Source organism: Musa acuminata, chromosome BXJ3-6 (assembly GCF_036884655.1).
Source record: "Musa acuminata AAA Group cultivar baxijiao chromosome BXJ3-6, Cavendish_Baxijiao_AAA, whole genome shotgun sequence".
Lineage (NCBI taxonomy): Eukaryota > Viridiplantae > Streptophyta > Magnoliopsida > Zingiberales > Musaceae > Musa > Musa acuminata.
Window position 1 is genome coordinate 14,107,696 of NC_088354.1, and position 18,437 is coordinate 14,126,132.

The 18,437-nt window shown below is 36.4% G+C and overlaps 1 protein-coding gene across 8 annotated transcripts; it reads left to right on the forward strand.

The window, feature by feature from the left end:
* The first annotated feature begins 1,331 nt into the window (after window positions 1–1,331).
* Window positions 1,332–15,956, forward strand: LOC135640950 (uncharacterized). 8 transcript variants are annotated; one of them, XM_065155836.1, is made up of 11 exons: window positions 1,332–1,667; window positions 1,751–1,863; window positions 6,204–6,411; window positions 6,486–7,041; window positions 7,118–7,369; window positions 7,476–7,667; window positions 7,755–7,829; window positions 7,946–10,384; window positions 10,848–11,174; window positions 11,273–11,594; window positions 11,698–11,918. In XM_065155836.1, exons 1-9 carry the CDS (start codon window positions 1,513–1,515, stop codon window positions 11,136–11,138), a joined length of 4,281 nt encoding a protein of 1,426 aa, XP_065011908.1. In that variant the 5' UTR covers window positions 1,332–1,512; the 3' UTR covers window positions 11,139–11,174; window positions 11,273–11,594; window positions 11,698–11,918. The 8 variants fall into 8 exon arrangements, with proteins under 8 accessions (XP_065011908.1, XP_065011907.1, XP_065011911.1 ...); XM_065155835.1 differs by having other exon boundaries at window positions 11,452–11,594; XM_065155837.1 differs by lacking the exon at window positions 1,332–1,667 and adding an exon at window positions 1,956–3,745 and having other exon boundaries at window positions 1,765–1,863; window positions 11,452–11,594.
* Window positions 15,957–18,437: the final 2,481 nt, after the last annotated feature.

Here is an 18,437-nt window from a genome sequence, read left to right on the forward strand (position 1 = left end):
ATATTTTACAATCTAAACATATTGAAACAATATCTCAAGAATAAGAATGATGGTATTTGAGTCCATGTTTAAGATAAATATGACATCTTGAACCCCTAGTTGAGTAGATCTAAATCTAACATGAATTGGAGTTGAAAGTTATTCCTCTAAACCTTCGACCAGCTTAAATCTCTAAGTCCCAGATATTGTTAACAATGGGGTCTCTATTAATCTTTTCACTCATACTTAGATTTTTGTTATTTCCTTTCATTTTAAGTCTACTTATTTTATTATTAACAATGTAGAGGAGCTCCTAATTGATCATGCTTAAAGAGGTGAGCGTAGTGTTTTGATGAAGCTTTGCCCAAGTACTTGCTTAAGTTCAAGTGTCTTATGTGTCAAGCGAGCACTCAAATGAAGATGGGTTTAGGTTCGTACCTAGTTTGATTATGAACCAACTAATTTGCCCTTAACATGAAACTCACCCCCTAAAGTTTATCTTCAAAGTGAAATCATATGTCCACTGTTGCGTTTGTAGCTTTCTCCTTTGCCATCGTCTTTATCCATAGCTTCCTCTGCCAATGTCATCTTTATACGTATCACTTTTCTTTATATCTTCCTCAAATTTTTTAATATTTTAATATTATAAAATGTCTTACTTCACTTAGCACTCATGTTTCGAAATTATGATATCTAATTTTTTTTAAAACACTTACTTGCAAGAAACTAGTGAGAGAAGTATTTTTAACCATAAAGTATTCAAAAGATTATATCAAAACTGACTTTAAAAATCTTGCGGACCTTTTTAAAGAATATATATATATGACTCCACCAATCACCATATAGCAAGCAATCGAGGAGATAGTATGATCCAACATGTTTATCAAATTAATATAGTTTAGTAGTACAGTAAAAGGTCAATACTAAGAAAAATATTATAAAATGAGTATAAAAATAATACCCAAAAAATGAGTATAAAAAGTGTGATTGCTATTTGCTAAAATTTGGCTTCAGAATATAATATGTAAAAACTAAGGCTCCTCTAAACCCTTTGTGATAAGCTGTCAAACAAAATGAGTCTTTTTAAACCATATGTTTTACTAAAGAAAAATTAATTATTTTATCAAATAGAAATATTATATTATTTTGGATCAATCTAAAATAATTGATTAAATCGGTCTGTTTATATACCCAATTGAAAAGAAAAAATTAATTTAAAAGGGATATTTTTCTCCGTAAAATTGTAGAATTGAGGGTCGTATTGGGATAAATGACGTCATGGTGAGAATTAATATTCTTCTTTTGAAGGGCCGTTTGGTAAAAGATAGTTCAACGTCAACAATAAGCGTGCCTCGTGATCCTTCCGCCCCGTCCGCCCCAAAACAAATCTCACGGCTTCTTCCGCCTTCCGAGACTCGCACAAACCTACACCGTCGACGGGCTGCTCGGCGCTGTTGGATCTCCAGGCTTTCCCCCCCGTACATCCTCCTCCTCCTCGAAGTAGACAACGCATGCAAAGAGCAGGAAGACGAGATGGCGATGGAGGGCGGCGCAGGGGAGCTCCAATGCGTTGGGAAGCTGGAGATCGCGAACCCGAAGCCCGTCGGGTTCCTCTGCGGAACCCTCCCCGTGCCGACCGATTCCACCTTCCCTCTCTTCCAGTCCGCCCTCCTTCCCTCCCCCCATGTGTACGCCCTGCCCTCTCTCTCTCTCTCTGCCTCTCTCCTCTCTCCCCTGTGTTAGTTTTGTGATTTTCCCCCGGTTGGTGCAGAATTGGGGCGCCTAGGTATCAGATGCTGCCGGCCGAGACCGATCTCAACACCCTTCCTATTCTGTCCAACCTTCCTGAGAAGGTCTTCCCGTCCGCTGCAAAGATAAACGAAGGTTCTCTTTCTTGTCTCTCTTTGATCCTTTTTACTCGAAAGACACTGTTTGAGGAGAGCTGTTGAGTTGAATTTATACTGAGATTGCCACAGGCCCTAGCAGGAAACAAACCGGATTGTTACGTTTATCCACGGACCCTCTTTATTCATTTGATCTCCTCTTTTTCTCCCTTCCAACAAAGGTGATGTAAATCGGATTCTTATATCTATCCACGGTACCTCTTTATTCTTTGATCTTCTTTTCATCTCCCTTCTAACAAAAGTGATGTAATTCGGGAAGGGAATCAGGCAGCCAAAAGCTTCAATAATTGTTCATTCTGACACATACCAAGTCAGATTTGGTTGGAGGATTATCCAATTATGCTCTCCTGATTTGCATTCTGATATGCCTTTTTAATGAAATTATTTCGTAGCTTAAGAAACTGGTAATATGAATTGTTGTTTGAGAAGTCATTTGAGTGAACAATATATGTTTTATGTTAAAATTCAAGCTTCTTGCTGCCAAAGAAACTAAATAAGAAGAAGCCATGTGGACACTAGCATATTTAGGAATTGGATACTACTCTTTGGTTGTAATTATTGGCATCAAGAAAGAGTAAGAAATAAAGCATAAGCTATTAAGTTCCCAAGGAAACGTGGAGGTCAAAGATGGTGTTTGTCTAGTTTAAGCATTAATGAAGTTGTTATGTATACAGTGCTAAGTGAACATACATGTCATGAATATCTAGAAGGGACATCACTATCGTTACATTGATATATGGTCATGAGAACTGGTTTGAGGAGGTATGAAACATATGCACATCCAAGTGATGGATACGATCAGGAGAGATGATGACTAAAGGTTTGCGAAAGAAAATAATATGTTTGAATTTTTTGTTTTTGTAACTTTTTGTTTTGTAGCATTTTATGGATGATAAAACAAAAAATGTCAATTTCTAATATCATCGCGATGAGTTTACTTAATTATTGGAAGTGTCCATCTTATCATTTAAATTAATAATTGTAGGATAGATGTGTCTGAATCAACTCAGTATATTCAACTTGTGGATAGAATTTGAAATGGGTTTTATTCTGTAATGCTTCTCAGTGAAAGAATTATAATTAGGATGGTATGGTTTTTTCTCTCATGAAAAAGAAAAAAAAGTGTCTGTCTTCCAAGCACTACAATCATATGTTTTTTTTTTAGTGGTTGTTGTATAGTTTGGTAATTCCAGTTGTAGAGGACATAGAGATGCATGGAAGTAAAGATAGTATCAGAATCTCCAGGGAAAGAAAGGACAAACTCCTAATGGTGGTTAATATGCATAGTGATAGTTAAGAATAAGTATATTAGTGAACTGGGATGTATCCCAACTGATATCACAGAGAGAACAAGTCATACTATAGGATCGGTACATAAAGGGAGCCACATCTTTATTATATCAGTTTAAACTTTAAACAAATACCAGTCAATCCACATTTTCCATGGTAACTAGCAGCCATATCTTTTTTGTGTGTATGGATTGAGATATCGACTGGTCGGAGAATTTAACACTTACTAAACTCTGCATGTGCTACACCTGGAGAGAAAGGAAAGCAGCAAGGGCTTCCAGCAGAAGGAGGACAAAGAAGTAAAGAATCCAGAGGCTTCAAAAGAGGGAAAAACAGCAGATAATGTTGGCCTCACATGATGCATAGACGCATAAGGATGATATTGTCCTCACTCCTCACATGGAGCCCAAGTATGTTAAATGGCAAGAGCATTAGGGCACACTGATGATGTGCGGATTTATCAGCAGATTTGGGAATATGGACCAGTTCCTTTATTGGATGCCTACACTATGACAAAAGAGAATGCTGATGATGTTAGGGAGTTAGATGATATGTCGTTTATATATAAAGAGGTTATTTTATTTTATTTTTACATTTGTAATTTTTTGTGATCCTTTTGTCATTTCCTTAATGGATATCTTTTTTCCAACACGTTAAGATAAGTTCCTAAAAGGATCTATCATAATCATGCAGAGAGCAATTTTTCTTTTTTATTTTTCATCTTGGAATTTTTCTTTCCTCAGAAAGTTGAAATGATGCTTCTATCTGAAGAACTTGTTTATTCCTGATGCAGTGACCATTAATTGAAGGGATGTGGATGCCACATTGAGATAATATACCTAATCCAAGGATTAATATATATGGAATAGTTAACAAGTAGAGTGGCTAGGATTATTTTGAAGAGTAAAAAGATGGATTATCATGATCGCATGGATGAAGTCTTAAAAAAATGGGAGTCGTAGTTCACATATGTAGAATTTTTTGATAATTATTTACCTGCAGAATATTAATCAGATCGGCACAATTTGCTTATTGGCTTATTTACTATGGATGTGTATGGCATAAAGGAATGACATCAGAGAATTGGATAGTAATAAGTTACCAATTAGGTACTCTTATTTCTTGTTATTATTCCTCACTAGCTGTTAGTTTCTTAATATTTAAAACTGTCTTCATTTGTTCTCATTGGGTAATTTTTAGTTCACCATAATGTTGTTCTATGTCAAGAATGCAATTGCTTCAGTTTATACTGCTCTCTATTGCCAACTTCTGAAGGCTGAATCCTGTTAGTCCTCGAAAGGGGTTTTAAATTATTTTTTCATGGGCTACATCCATTAGTGATTTTAATGATCACCTTGCTACTTCTTTTGGTGTCCTGCCAAGAATTTGCTTGGAATTTGGAAATGGTTGAAATATTTCAGATGTGCTGTCAAATGCATGTACTTATACTCCTATGAAGTACTAGCTGTTCCATAGATGAATCTTTAACTATTTGTGTTATTCTTGAGATTTTTGTGCAAACAACAATAACAAAGCTGCAAAGTCCCAATAGCAAGGTGACAAGAAATATATTATAAAAATGGGAAAAGTACTGGGCACTTGATGGAAGCCCAATATGAACAGGATGAGGATATTGTTATCTCATAAAGTCTTGTAAGCCTTTTCTTTTGTTAAGAATTGTCTTTTTTTCACTTTTTTCCCATAATAAAATTACCTTTTAGTTTAATTAATCTCCTGGGAGGTTACTTTTCTTTGAACTTGGGAGGCTAAGGGCTAAATTGTAACACAGTCACTTGACATCTTAGGCATGCTCATCATGTTCGATCCTATCAGCATCAATCCTAATTTATATTTGTTTCAATCTTAATCTGTATTCCTGTCTGCCTAAGATTTGATCTGTATCTGGCCAAGTCCAACATCTGATGTATACATGTTTTCATCATAGTCCAATATTGATCCAGTTCTTCCCATGTCAGTCTTAAGAAATATGATTCCATAATTTGGTATTTGTCTAATGTTTGTATCTCTTCATGTGTCTGCTGATTAAAAGTTGAGTTGATACAACTACTCATTTCTATTATCCTTCCTACCTGGAATGAAAGAACGACAATTGATTCATCAAGGTTTAATTACTGAAGCACTTCCCAACGGTATGTTCCAGGTCTGCTTCGAAAATGAAGATGTAATTCTAGGTTATATTTCGGGAAGGATCTGGTGCAGTTTTATAAGGATACTACCCGGGGATAGAATCAAAATTAACAGCATCTATAGGATAACTTCCATTTTGACAGTTAGTTGTTGGTTTCGTACTATATCCACGATCTCGCCTGATTTGTAATCCAATACACAAATCAATTGGTTCTGTCAGGTTAGCTAATATGTTGTGTTGTGTCAACTATTTCCATGGAAGGTGGTGAGATGATATCTTGAGTGGTTACATATTCAGGAACCCTGTTTTCATGTGTCTGCTGATTAAAAGTTGAGTTGATACAACTACTCCTTTCTGGTATCCTTTCTAGAATCTGATTCTCCTTCACTCCTGCCTAGTCTTGGAGGTTGAGGAAAGCTGGCTTAATTTAGTCTGTCCAAATACTTGATACGATGTACATGTACATATATGTAGGAGTAGAGAATGCGATCTACAATAGAAATTAGATGATTTCTGATTAAATTTTCTGATTTTGTTTTGTTTTCAGGACAAAGAAAAAGATAGAAAGGGTAAAAATGGGTTGAAAGGAGTATGAAATTGTTCTTAAAGGATTTATATTGGTTTTGATCATTCCTGGGAAAAACCTATTACTTTAGGTGTAACTAGACTCTAAATGGTTCAGTTCTGACTGATCTGATGAAAACTAAGCCAATAACAAGTTTGACATAGGTTTAGTTTGGACCAGGCTGACGTCAATCCATTTTGGTGACTGTTGGATGTATTGGCTGCCACTGGAAGCCTGAACTATTTTGCTTTACAAAGCTGTTTCTTTACTCGGTATATCTTTATTCTTATTATTAGATTTTCTGTTATAACTTCAGGGTTTCATTTGGAGAGCAACCCAATTAGTCAAAATTTGTCGCGGAAATGTGAGTCTCTCGCTGTCTCTGGTCTGACGGAGTATGGAGATGAAATAGATGTAGTAGCTCCGGCTGACATTCTGAAGCAAATTTTTAAAATACCTTATTCAAAGGCTCAATTATCTGTCGCTGTTCATCGTATTGGTGATACACTCATCTTGAACACAGGGTAAGGTGTTAAAGAAATTGTTAAGGTTCACATATACTATAATTACTATTGGTCTTTAACTTTGCTTTGAATAGCCCTGATTTCGAGGAAGGAGAAAAGGTTTACAGAAGACAGAGCAATCAATCTAGAAATTCTGATCCTTCAATTTTGTTAAACTTTGCTATGCACTCTGTGAGAGCTGAGGCCTGTGACTGCCCACCTAGTTACAAGCCATCATCCATGGAGCAGTCAAGTTCCACAATCCTACCAGGGCATTTTGGACATAGAGAGGTTCCTTTTGTATCTTCAACAAACACTCATGTTAGTAAGTCTCAGTTTCTTGATCAAAATTCCAGTGGCACTCGGAAACCTTCTCAAGGGAATCAGGATGCATATTTTTGGGGTACCAAGCAGAACAAGCAGAAAAACAAAACATCAGATCCTATTGAAAAGTCTTCACAAGTTGGTGAGAAGCCGAGATTTCCAATGCAAGAGTCTGATAAGTTCAAAAGATTGGGTAATAATGGTTTTCTAAGGGTCTTGTTTTGGCAATTTCACAATTTCCGAATGCTTTTGGGCTCTGACTTGCTTTTATTCAGCAATGAGAAATATGTTGCAGTAAGCCTACATCTCTGGGATGTCTCAAGACAGGTGATATACAAGTTACTGAATGCTTGTTTAACCTTGATTTGGTGGCTTTTGTTTTCACTCTAGTTCATTCTGATAGGTCACTCCATTAACTTGGCTTGAAGCATGGCTTGACAATGTCATGGCAAGTGTGCCTGAGTTAGCTATCTGCTACCATCAGAATGGTGTTGTTCAAGGCTATGAACTCCTAAAAACTGATGATATATTCCTCCTCAAGGGTATATCTGCAGATGGCACACCAGCTTTTCATCCACAAATTGTCCAACAAAATGGGTTGTCAGTGCTGAGGTTTCTTCAGGATAACTGCAAACAAGATCCTGGTGCATATTGGGTAAGATGCTGAAATTTATTGTATTATATTTTCTAATATCTGATCCTCACTTTGATGACTTCATTATACTAGCTTCATGGTTTTATATTTGTATTTTTCTTGTCAGCTCTATAAGGGTAATGGAGAAGATGTGATACAACTGTTTGATCTTTCTGTCATACCAAAGAAGCACTCAACTGATGATCATGATGAAAGTTGTAGTTCTTTGTCATCACTGATGGACAAAGGAAGAAGGGATTCATTGTTTTCTCTTGGAACACTTCTCTATCGTGTTGCTCACAGGCTGTCACTTTCAAAGGTACTTGAATTAAAGCTTTTACTTAGGTCAGTTTTGTGTTTGCTAATGTTTTTCTTAAACATTCCTTGTTGTGATTGTGTTCTGTAGGCACCTGATAATAGGGTAAAGTGTGCAAAGTTTTTCAAAAAATGTTTGGAGTTCCTTAGTGAGCAAGATCACCTAGTACGTTGTTTTGCCCATCAGTCACTTTCTTCAACATCTGTCCAGTTTTCTTCTTGATTTTAAATCATTGCACTAACCTGATATATTTTCCTAATCATGCAATTTATACATGCTAGGTGGTCCGTGCATATGCTCATGAACAGTTTGCGAGACTAATTTTAAAATGTTATGAGGAACTTGAACTAACATTAGAACCATTTCTTCCAGAATCAGAAGTCAGTGTTACTAACTTAGAAGATGAATCTTCGGTAGAAATGTTTGTTTCGAAGTCCCAAGATAAGAGGTTGTCTGATGATGTTAAACATGAGAATCCAAAAGAATCTGGAATGGAGAAACTCGAAACAGAAACATATTCAAATGAAAATGTTCAGTCATCTGCAACTATGGAAATCGAGACATTAGAAAGCAAGGTTAGTTCCGGAATACGTGATAGCTTGGTTATGTGTCAGAACATAAGTTCTCCACCTATGGTTAGTACAGTTGCTGATCCAATCTCCTCCAAGTTAGTTGCAATACACCATGTGTCCCAAGCTATCAAATCTCTCAGATGGAAGCGTCAGCTGCAAAACACTCAAGGGGATTTGATTGACCATGGAAGCAGGATTCATGATATATCTTCCTCTGTCAATTTTTCTTTATGTTCTTGTGGTGATGCTGATTGTATTGAAGTTTGTGATATTCGTGAATGGCTTCCAAAATCTAGAATTGATCACAAAATGTGGAAGCTTGTTCTTTTGTTAGGAGAGTCCTATCTATCTCTGGGTGAGGCTTATAAGGAGGATGGACAATTGCTTCGGGCCCTCAAGGTTGTAGAATTAGCGTGTTTACTTTACGGGTCAATGCCTCAATATCTTGAGGATGCTCAATTCATATCATCTATGACCAGTAGCTCATCATGTCAGCTAAAGCTTGATAGTGGCAAAGATTCGACTTATGTAGTTGCAGATTCTGCAACAGATTTGGAACCAAAGCTCTTTGAGGATGCTTGTTGTGATGGTCAGTTCTCTCCAACTAACTTATTCTGGGCTAAGGTATGGACACACATTGGGGATGTATATGTGGAGTATCATAGAAGAAATGGTAAAGACATAACAGTTCAAGCAGAAAAAAATACATCAGGAAGTGAGGTTCGAATGTCAAATGAAGTTGTGAAGGAGGTAAAACGTCTGAAAAAAAAACTAGGACGGTGCAAGCAAAATTGCAGCACTTGTTCTTTGATGAACTGTAGCTGCCAGAGTGATAGGGCAAGCAGTGGAAACAGCGCGAGTAGTAGCACCAGAGATACTCCCTCATTTTACAACAGAAAACCCAGTAGAAAATCAACAATAAAAAACTTGCCATTTTCACCTTCTGTACAAACCCAAAATAATAATAATCCATGTATGGTAGGGATATCAAGTGTTTTTGATGGTGACCAGTTGCAGTATGATGTACCTGTTGGATCGAGAGGAGATGAGGAGCCCAAGGAAAGCTCTATATCAACTGGTGTTGAACACATCAATCATGACAAGGATATTTGCACCAAAAATTCTAAAGAAGCAATTGTTTCTGAACCATGTAGTACTGATTCATCCAAGGCAAGAAGTGGAGGTGTCTTTAAGTTTCTTGAAGGTCCTAAGCCTGGAGATGTTGAATATAACTTATCTGCTGCTGTCGGTTGTTACAGAGAAGCTAGTAAAGCCATGGACGGACTTCCTAGTGGCTTAGGAGAACTTGGTTCTGTCTTGAAGAAGTGGGGATGGGTCTCCAATGAACTTGGTCGATACAAACTTGAGAACAGGAAATTGGCTGATGCTGAAATTGCATTTGCAGATGCTATAAAAGCATTTAAAGAAGTTAGTGATCATACCAACATCATACTGATCAACTGTAATTTAGGCCATGGCAGAAGAGCATTGGCTGAAGAACTAGTTTCCAAGATGGATGAACTTAAGAAGTATGACCTACTCCAAAATGCATATAAGCAAGCTATGAATTCAGCTAAGTCCGAATACACAAAATCTCTGAAACACTATGGTGCTGCAATAATGGAAATGAACTTGGTTAGTGAGAAGGTTGATACTTTTCTATGCAATGAAGCACACACACAATATGCTAACACATATCTGAGGTTTGGAATGCTTTTGGCAAAAGAAAGCATTTCAACTGAGAGTTATGACTCTGGACACATTGATGTCTTGCTTAGTGATGAAAAAAAGGAACAAGAAAAGCATGTGATATCAGCAAGCGATGCTTTTAGGGAGGCTTTGTCGACATATGAAGCCCTTGGTGAGCTGCGTAAACAGGAGGCTGCTTTTGCTCAGTTCCAGCTTGCCTGCTACTACAGGGATTTATGTTTAAAGTTCTTGGATTTGGACCACAAACAAGTGAAAGACTCTAAAACTGAAAACAAAAATCGACAGAAGGCAAAATGGTATGCCTCTTTAGCAGAGAAGAACTGGCAGAAATCTATTGCTTTCTACAGTCCGCAGACATATGCTGTTATGTACTTAAATATGCTTATGGAGCAATCATCCCTTTCTTTGCGCCTCTCAGAGTCATTTCATTCGAACACAGTATGTTATCCTGAACCCTTTCTTTTACCATGATGCAGTATGGTATTTTGTTGTCATGGACATGCTGGAATGGTGTTTGGGGTTAATATTAGGTTCATAAAACATTTGGAGAGCAAAAAGCTATAGGATACTCTGCCGTGCTAGTGCAGTCATGATGTTTGATCAGATTCTGTTTTTAAGCGTATCCTTCTTTGGCTTACACAACTATTTATCAGTGTATAACACTGGTATATAGCTCTAATTTTTACTTGTTAAATTTTAGTTTTCGGATCATCTCCATTAAGATGTTTTACAAATTGTATCTACAATATCCTTTATGGGTACAACTCATAGTATTTTGCTGACAACAAGGTTCAGATCAATATTCTAGCTCATCTGAATTAGTTAGTCTGAAATATGATGAAGGCAACAAGAGATGATTATCTTGTGACTCATATATCTCAAATCTTTACCTTTTCTGTAGATGTTGGAAGCTGCACTAGTACACCTACTGGAAGCTCGCCATGTTGTTGAAGCTGATAATGATCAGACTTCTGAGATCAAAGAGAAATTCTGGAATCAGTTACAGGCACTCCTTAAGAATATGTTGGCTGCCGCACTCTCAGCTGGTGCAAATAAAGCTGGAGTTATCGGTCAAGCACCGCATTGCAGTAGAGGTGGAGATGCTGCCAAGCTGAGGGAGATGTATAGGCTCTCATTGAAATCAACCAGTCTACATGAATTGCATCTCATGCACAAGCTATGGTTATCATAAATGAGATTTTGAAGTCAAATTGGCTTGTTGTGGCAGGTAATGTCTCTGCGCTTATGAACTCTTGACATGGAGTTGCTCTCATTTTCTTTGGTCACCCAAATGGGTCTTTCATCATATTTTCTATTGGCTTTCAGCTTCTCTTTTCTTCTGAGTTAATATATACTGATATTGCTGCGGTAACCTTCCAACGGTTCTTTGTTTGTTATCCTTCCGGGGGATAACCTGCAAACTAATTTCTGCTTGTTCTTTCAATTTGACCTGGAGAACTGGCACATCCAGTTAGCCTGAAAGAAATGATATGGCATCTATGCAGCTGATGGTTTTACCATTGCACCACCCGAATGCAAGAGCAACATGGCATCTTCCTCGAGAATCAAGCTGACCTTGGTTGCATTCTTTTTTGGTATCAAGAAAGCAAGCATCTAAGCCTTATTATCTCCTTTCTGGAATTATCAGGTGAATGTCTGGATCATTGTCTACGTAAATCGGTCATTATCAACTTATGTTAATGATGTGAAATGTTTTATCCTCATGCATTTCCTTTTTCTTTTCCATGCAGGAAATCTTGATTCAGTTCTCATCCCCTCTTCATCTCTATCGTCACATTCTCTTCACCTGTGGCTACGTGTATTATGGTGAAATGACAGAAAACAAGGAATTATTCACATGAAAGATCTCATATTTACATTATCCTCTAATTGCAGAACACAGATAGCAAATTTGGCCTATGTAAATTAGAAGTAATACCAATGAAATTATTGGGAAAATCTCAGTTATGCATGCTAGGATGGATCCGAACATGAGATGTGGATATTGCTATGCATAATGGATCCGAAAATTATTAGATCCAGTATTAAGGACTCACATCTAAAACTTGTCTGAATCGTGTGGTGATTGAGCAGATATGGTGGGCGCCAAGCCGGGCTCCGCTCGCTGCTGCCCGTGGCAGACAAGGCTGGTACGTGCTAAAGAAGAAGAGAATTGTTTCGTCCCACTACTAAGCAACGACTTTAGCTGCGGGTTCATATCTACACATCCATCATTTCAAGCCGGATTCAAATCGGATTTTGGACTTATAATACGTTATCGGAAGTAGAATGTGGATCCATAACATTCACTGCATTTACATCCAAATTTTTGGATCCGGATTCGGATTATTAGCCGCTTCATCGGCAGCCTGGTCATGTCCGAAGTGTGACCGTCAAAAACAAGCTCGACTGCTTCGTCTGCTACCGTTTTGTTTACTTTTTTCATCGGCTCATAACAGACAATAAGACGGCCCGACGCGTAGAAGCCGAACAAAGAACGACGATGGCGTCCTCCGTTTGGATCTTCGCTTTACCTTGTTGATTGTTCTTAGTGAGATCCCTCCGAGAGAGATAAAGGGGGATGGAATCTCCGCCGGAAGACGATTTCTGCTCCATCTGCCATGATAACTTCACCCTCCCATGCCAAGCCAATTGCTCCCATTGGTTCTGCGGTCAGAACTCGCCTTCTCTCCCTCCGATCTTGAGCCCTAAGTCTTATTCTTGACTTCTTTCTTAGATCGTTGTTTTTGTTGTTAATTGGATTTAATTGCAATGAGCCCCAAGTTTGGGACACAGTCGGGATTTTGCGCTAACGTTGGGTGGTAGATCCGATACATTCGTTGATTCCATTGGGTCGCATCCTATGCTATAAATTATCTGATTCTTGGCTGTTGGATGAAGAATACTTATGGAATCCCCTCGTATCGGACCTAATAATATCTGATAATTTTTTGAAATGCACTTCGCATGGGGCTAGATGTGATTAAAGTTTCGGAATGGTTGTCAAGACTTGTATAATTAATCAAGATGCTTTTATTTTCCATTCGATTTGTATGCAAGGATATGAGGACCGACGTGTGTTTGAAACTGTGGACATTTACGACCTTCTAATTGTTCAAAAGAAACTTGCATCGAGTTTTGTGTGAGTAAGACCCGAGATACATACTTCTTGACCATGTGATTTTGGCATGTGTTATGTGAAACATATGCAATACGGACAGTCTCTTCATGCAACATGTTGGAGCCAATAAATTTTGAAGTGTAAAAAGATGAGGAACTTGTCATTTGGATGATTATATTCTACAATAGAATTTTTATGACCTTTTCACAAATAATTATCATGTATAAGTAGTGGTGGTTCAACTTGGAAAGACTAAAATTCCAGTGTTCTTCAAGAATGTCATGAAGAAAACTTTTATCACATTCCCCATCCTTGTCAAACATCATGCTATAATTTGGAGTGCCACATTCTTGTTTGTTTCCTAATTATTACTCATAAAACCAGTTGTATATGTTAAAATAACTGTTCCAAAACCTGTTTATTATCGTGTTGCATTGTAGTGTAGGTTCTTCTTCACCATTAGCATCATCAAGACTATGCTTTGATATAGTTCAGATTAATGCTCCACCTTGCAAGGTCATTTGTAAGTTGTCATTTTCAATCTGTGCAAGTTATCTTCATTGTTCTTCATTCTCTGTTGAGGCTTTCTCAAAGAATTAATGGTGATATTTTCAGTTCTATACATGCTTTTTCTATAATAAGCATGCCAGGTTCCCTGTCACATAGTTTCATATGGTGTCCCATAGAGATTTTACATGGAAGTAGTGAAGATCATGATATTTTCCAGTGGCAATATGAGAACATTCCTTATGATCTTTCATATCAAAAGTGATGCCAAATTTGCTCAGATTATACATGTAACATACAGCTTTGAAGATTAGCATTATCATCTACCACAAATATCTCAAAGATAATGGATGTACCCTTGATTTATGTTTAGCTATGATAAAAGAATTAAGGCTGGTTTTCTTGATCCCAAGTTAAGTGCCAGTGGTAGAATCAGTTTGTTATTCTTGTCTTAATGTCTTTGTTGATTGATTAGTTATGATAGTTTTCAAGACTACTCCCTGTGCACTCTCAGGGCATTGTATTCTGCGCGTGTGGCATCATGGATCTGCCCTTCAGCCATGCAAGTGTCCTATTTGCCGTCGTTTCATAACTTTGCTAATACCTGCTGATGCTGCTGTACAAGAGCGCCAGGACACAGGAGCTAGTCAAGTCCTTGAAAACATTGAGAAATACAACCGTAAGTTTGGTGGAGGCCCATCCAGTATTATACAGGTAAATTTCCTATCACATATCTATCTACTTATGGAGTTCTTCAGGGGGACAGCAAGGAAGTCATTCCCAAGGTGATCAATATACATGCTGCCTAACAAATTTTGCTTATGTCATTATTGGAAATCATTTCTTGATGAAGTGTTCAGATGAATATTTACTGGTGCTGAATATTCATCTAAGCATATTAAGTCAAATGCATGTTTTATATGAATCTTCGTTCATGATAAAGAATTGAATTTAAGAAATTTACTAGGCCAAGTGCAGCAAAAATTAATTCCAGCTGGGGAGGAAGGTTCCCAATACATCTACTCTATGCAATATTTGTTCTGTCAGAATCATATCAAAGAGAAATTGTTACATTATTGACCTATTTGTCTTCTATTTTTACCATATGAATCCTGTTCCTACATAGAAGCATCGGAGCCGACTGTACTTAGCGCATTTAGGGCTTTCTTTATCTGAGTATCTATTTATTGATTGCTTTTTCAGTTCCTATGGTACCCTAGCATTGATATAACTGAAAGTGAACTTGTTAAAAAAGTTAACTATTTTGGTTTCACAGAGGTTAAGGGATCTTCCATTCTTCATGCGAAGGCTGTTAAGAGAACTGATAGATACGCAAAGGTCACTACTGCCCCTTGTCCTCAGGGCGCGAATATTTTTTGCTGTAAGTAACAGACTACTCAGGCAAAGTGATGCATATTCAACAAAGCAGATTCCTGTAAATGTTTACTTAAACAAGGAAAATAACTATGATAATTGGTGCTCGTACATCTCATGACTTCTGTCAAACTTAGTTTGTTGCATTTGGTTGATATTTCCTGGTTGGATAAACTTTTGGGCAATCATGAAATGTCAATTTCTAATTAGTAGGCACCAATTTTTAGTTTAGGTATAAATTCTATAGGCTTGAGCTTGTCCAGAAGTAGAATCAGACAGTCCCTGCAAATAATATAAATAATATGTAACAGGCTTAGAATTTGATTCCTACAGATTGTTAAGCAAATATAGAGTAACTACACGTTAATTTCAATGAACATTGTCAATAGACATGCCTCATGCTCGCTTTGGTTTACTTTTGATGATATACTAAAATGTGATTGTCGGTCTTTCATTTTATGAGGCAATTTATTCAGATTTTATTTTTGCAGATGGCAGTAAGCGCAATATATGTGCTGAGTCCAGTGGACATTCTCCCAGAAGGTAATTCCACATCTGCATGATTCTCGTGGATATTTGCACTTGTACTGTTTTGTAGTTAAATAATTATTTATCATGCATTTTTCAAACAATTAATGTTGGCTCTTGGTACAGGAGTATTTGGATTTGTTGGTCTTCTGGATGATCTCATTGTCTTGCTGGTTGTTATCCTCCATCTTGCTACAATATATCGATCGGTACTTGTTTATCGCCATGGAGGTTATTGAATGGCCATCTCTGGCCAATTTATACGCATCCAGTAGAACTTATTGCAAGTTTTCTCTTGGGATTCACATAATTCATTTCAGCACAGCAATTCGTCTCTGAAAGTTCATTCACCTTTTATCTATCTGGTAGCTATCCTCTGCAGTTTCCTAGTATGTTATTACCACATGTAAAAGTGTACTTGCAACGGGAATTGTCATGTAAATATTTAGTACAGATATTGTGTTACTTCTTTTGTTCCTAGTATGTGGCATTCTCTATAAAGTTGCAGGCCTTGATGTGGAAATACTCGTCGTGGCAGCGATTATTAACATTATCAGCAACTATCATATCATGTACCACTGAATTTGTGTTATAAATTGTTCAAATTAAAAAGAAAAAGAATTTTTTTCAAAAGATTTATTTGAAAAGATGGTTTTTTATAATTATTTTGGTAGTTATTTTTAAAGATCGTGTCTTTTGAGAAAATATCTATAAATAGATATTTAAGGATAAATTATTGTTTGCTTAATACAGATCTTCTAAAGGCTTGTCATATCTACTAAAACTATTTACATCAAACCCATAACAATCTTATTGAGAGGAGGGTACAAATATTATTTTTAGGAAAATGTTTATACACGTTTCAAGCCTGCCTAAATATATTTCATATAGTATTCTTGATCTTGTGTTTGTTATTTGTTTTCATAGTGTTTTTATCATCTTCTTTGTCGTATTTTCTCAACAATCTAAAAATGATATTTTGTGAGTTTATATCAATTCATCATGGAGGCTACAAATACCATCAAATTATTGAATTAAGATTTTGTTCGTTTGGATTGTTTTGATGGAACGAATTTTACCCGTTGGCAAGATAAGATGAAGTTCATGTTGATTGCTTTGAAGATCTTCTTTGTGCTTGATCCAAATCTTCAACCAATTTCTAATCCAATCGATGATGACACTGATGAAGTCAAGGCTGAACAAAAGAAGAGAATTGAAGATGAAGTCATGTGTAGAGGACACATTCTCAATGCTCTTTCGGATTGACTTTATGATCTTTATACGGTAGAATCATCTGCAAAAGCAATTTGGAATGCTTTGGAATTCAAGTATCATGTCGAGGAGGAAGGTATAAAGAAATTTTTAATTTCTAAATATTTTGATTATAAGTTTGTGGATGACAAGCCAATCTTGGCACAAGTGCATGAGTTGCAGGTCATTGTTAATCAATTGAAGGCTGAAAAAATCGAACTTCCTGAACCTTTACAAGTAGGGGCTATAATAGCCAAGTTGCCTTCATCTTGGAAAGGGTATAGGAAGAAGATTTTGCATGACTCAAAGGATATCACTTTGGATCAAATTCAAAAACATCTTCGAATCGAGGATGAGAGACAAGAGTGAGAACTCTTTTTGCAATATAAAAGCAAATACCGTGAATCAGCCTAAAAACTCCAACAAAGGCAAGCAAAACAAAGATAATCATTTTGGCCCCAAAAGGGATCAAAGAAAATTTAACAAGCCAAAGAGTGGAGGCTGTTTTGTTTATGGAAACCTGATCATTTTGCTAGGGATTGTAGATTTAAGAAATGCTAGAAACCGGAAGTCAACTCTGTTGAGGGAGATGATAATATAATCGCTACGGTGAGCGAAGTGAATGCCATATTTGGCAAGGTTTCTGGTTGGTGGTATGATACTTGTGCTACCATCCATGTTTGCTATGATAAGGCACTCTTCAAGACTTACAAAGAAGTCACAAAAGGGCAAGAGATTCAAATGGGAAATGAAGTTCGTTCTAAGGTGATTGGCAAGGGAAATGTGGAACTCACTTTTATTTCTGGTAAGAAAGTCACTCTTACTAATGTTCTTCATGTACTAGATGAGTAGAGATTTAGTGAGTGAGAATCTCCTTGGCAAAGCTGGAATTAAATTTGTATTTGAATCCGGAAAGTTAATTCTATCCCGTAATGAAACTTTTGTTGGAAAAGGCTATTCCGTTGAGAGAATAATCAAATTATCTATTATTGACAATGATTCTAAATTTAATAAATATGTTGCTTCTATTTATATTGTTGATTATTATTCATTATAGTATGATAGATTAGCATATATTAGAACTAGCACTGGTTAAGTATAGCTTAATAAATTATCATTATGATGATCTTAATAAATATGAAATTTATGTTAAATTAAAGATGATGAAGAAACCCTTCAAAAGTATTGAAAGATATACTAATTTGTTAGACTTAATATATTCTGATATATGTAAATTAAATGACATATTAACGAGAGAAGGTAATAGATATTTTATTACTTTTATAGATGATGTGTCTAGATTCACATATGTGTACTTATTGAAACATAAAAAATGATGCTTTTAATGCTTTTAAGGAATATAAAACAGAATTTAAAAATCAATTGGGAAAAAAAAATTTAAAGCTATAAGAAGTGATAGAGGAGGAGAATACTTTCCTAATGAATTTAACTTGTTTTGTGAACAACATAACATAATTCATGAATGTTCAGCCCCTATAACACCTGAGCAAAATGGATTAACAGAAAGAAAAAATAAAACTTATCTAGAGATGATTAATGCTATGTTGTTACATGCTAAATTATCTTATAATTTGTGCAAAGAAGCTTTATTGGTTGTATGTCATATCTTAAATAGAATTTCCTCTAAAAAGAATAAGATCTCTCCATGTAGTTATAGAAAGGAAGACAACCTAACATTGATTATTTTAA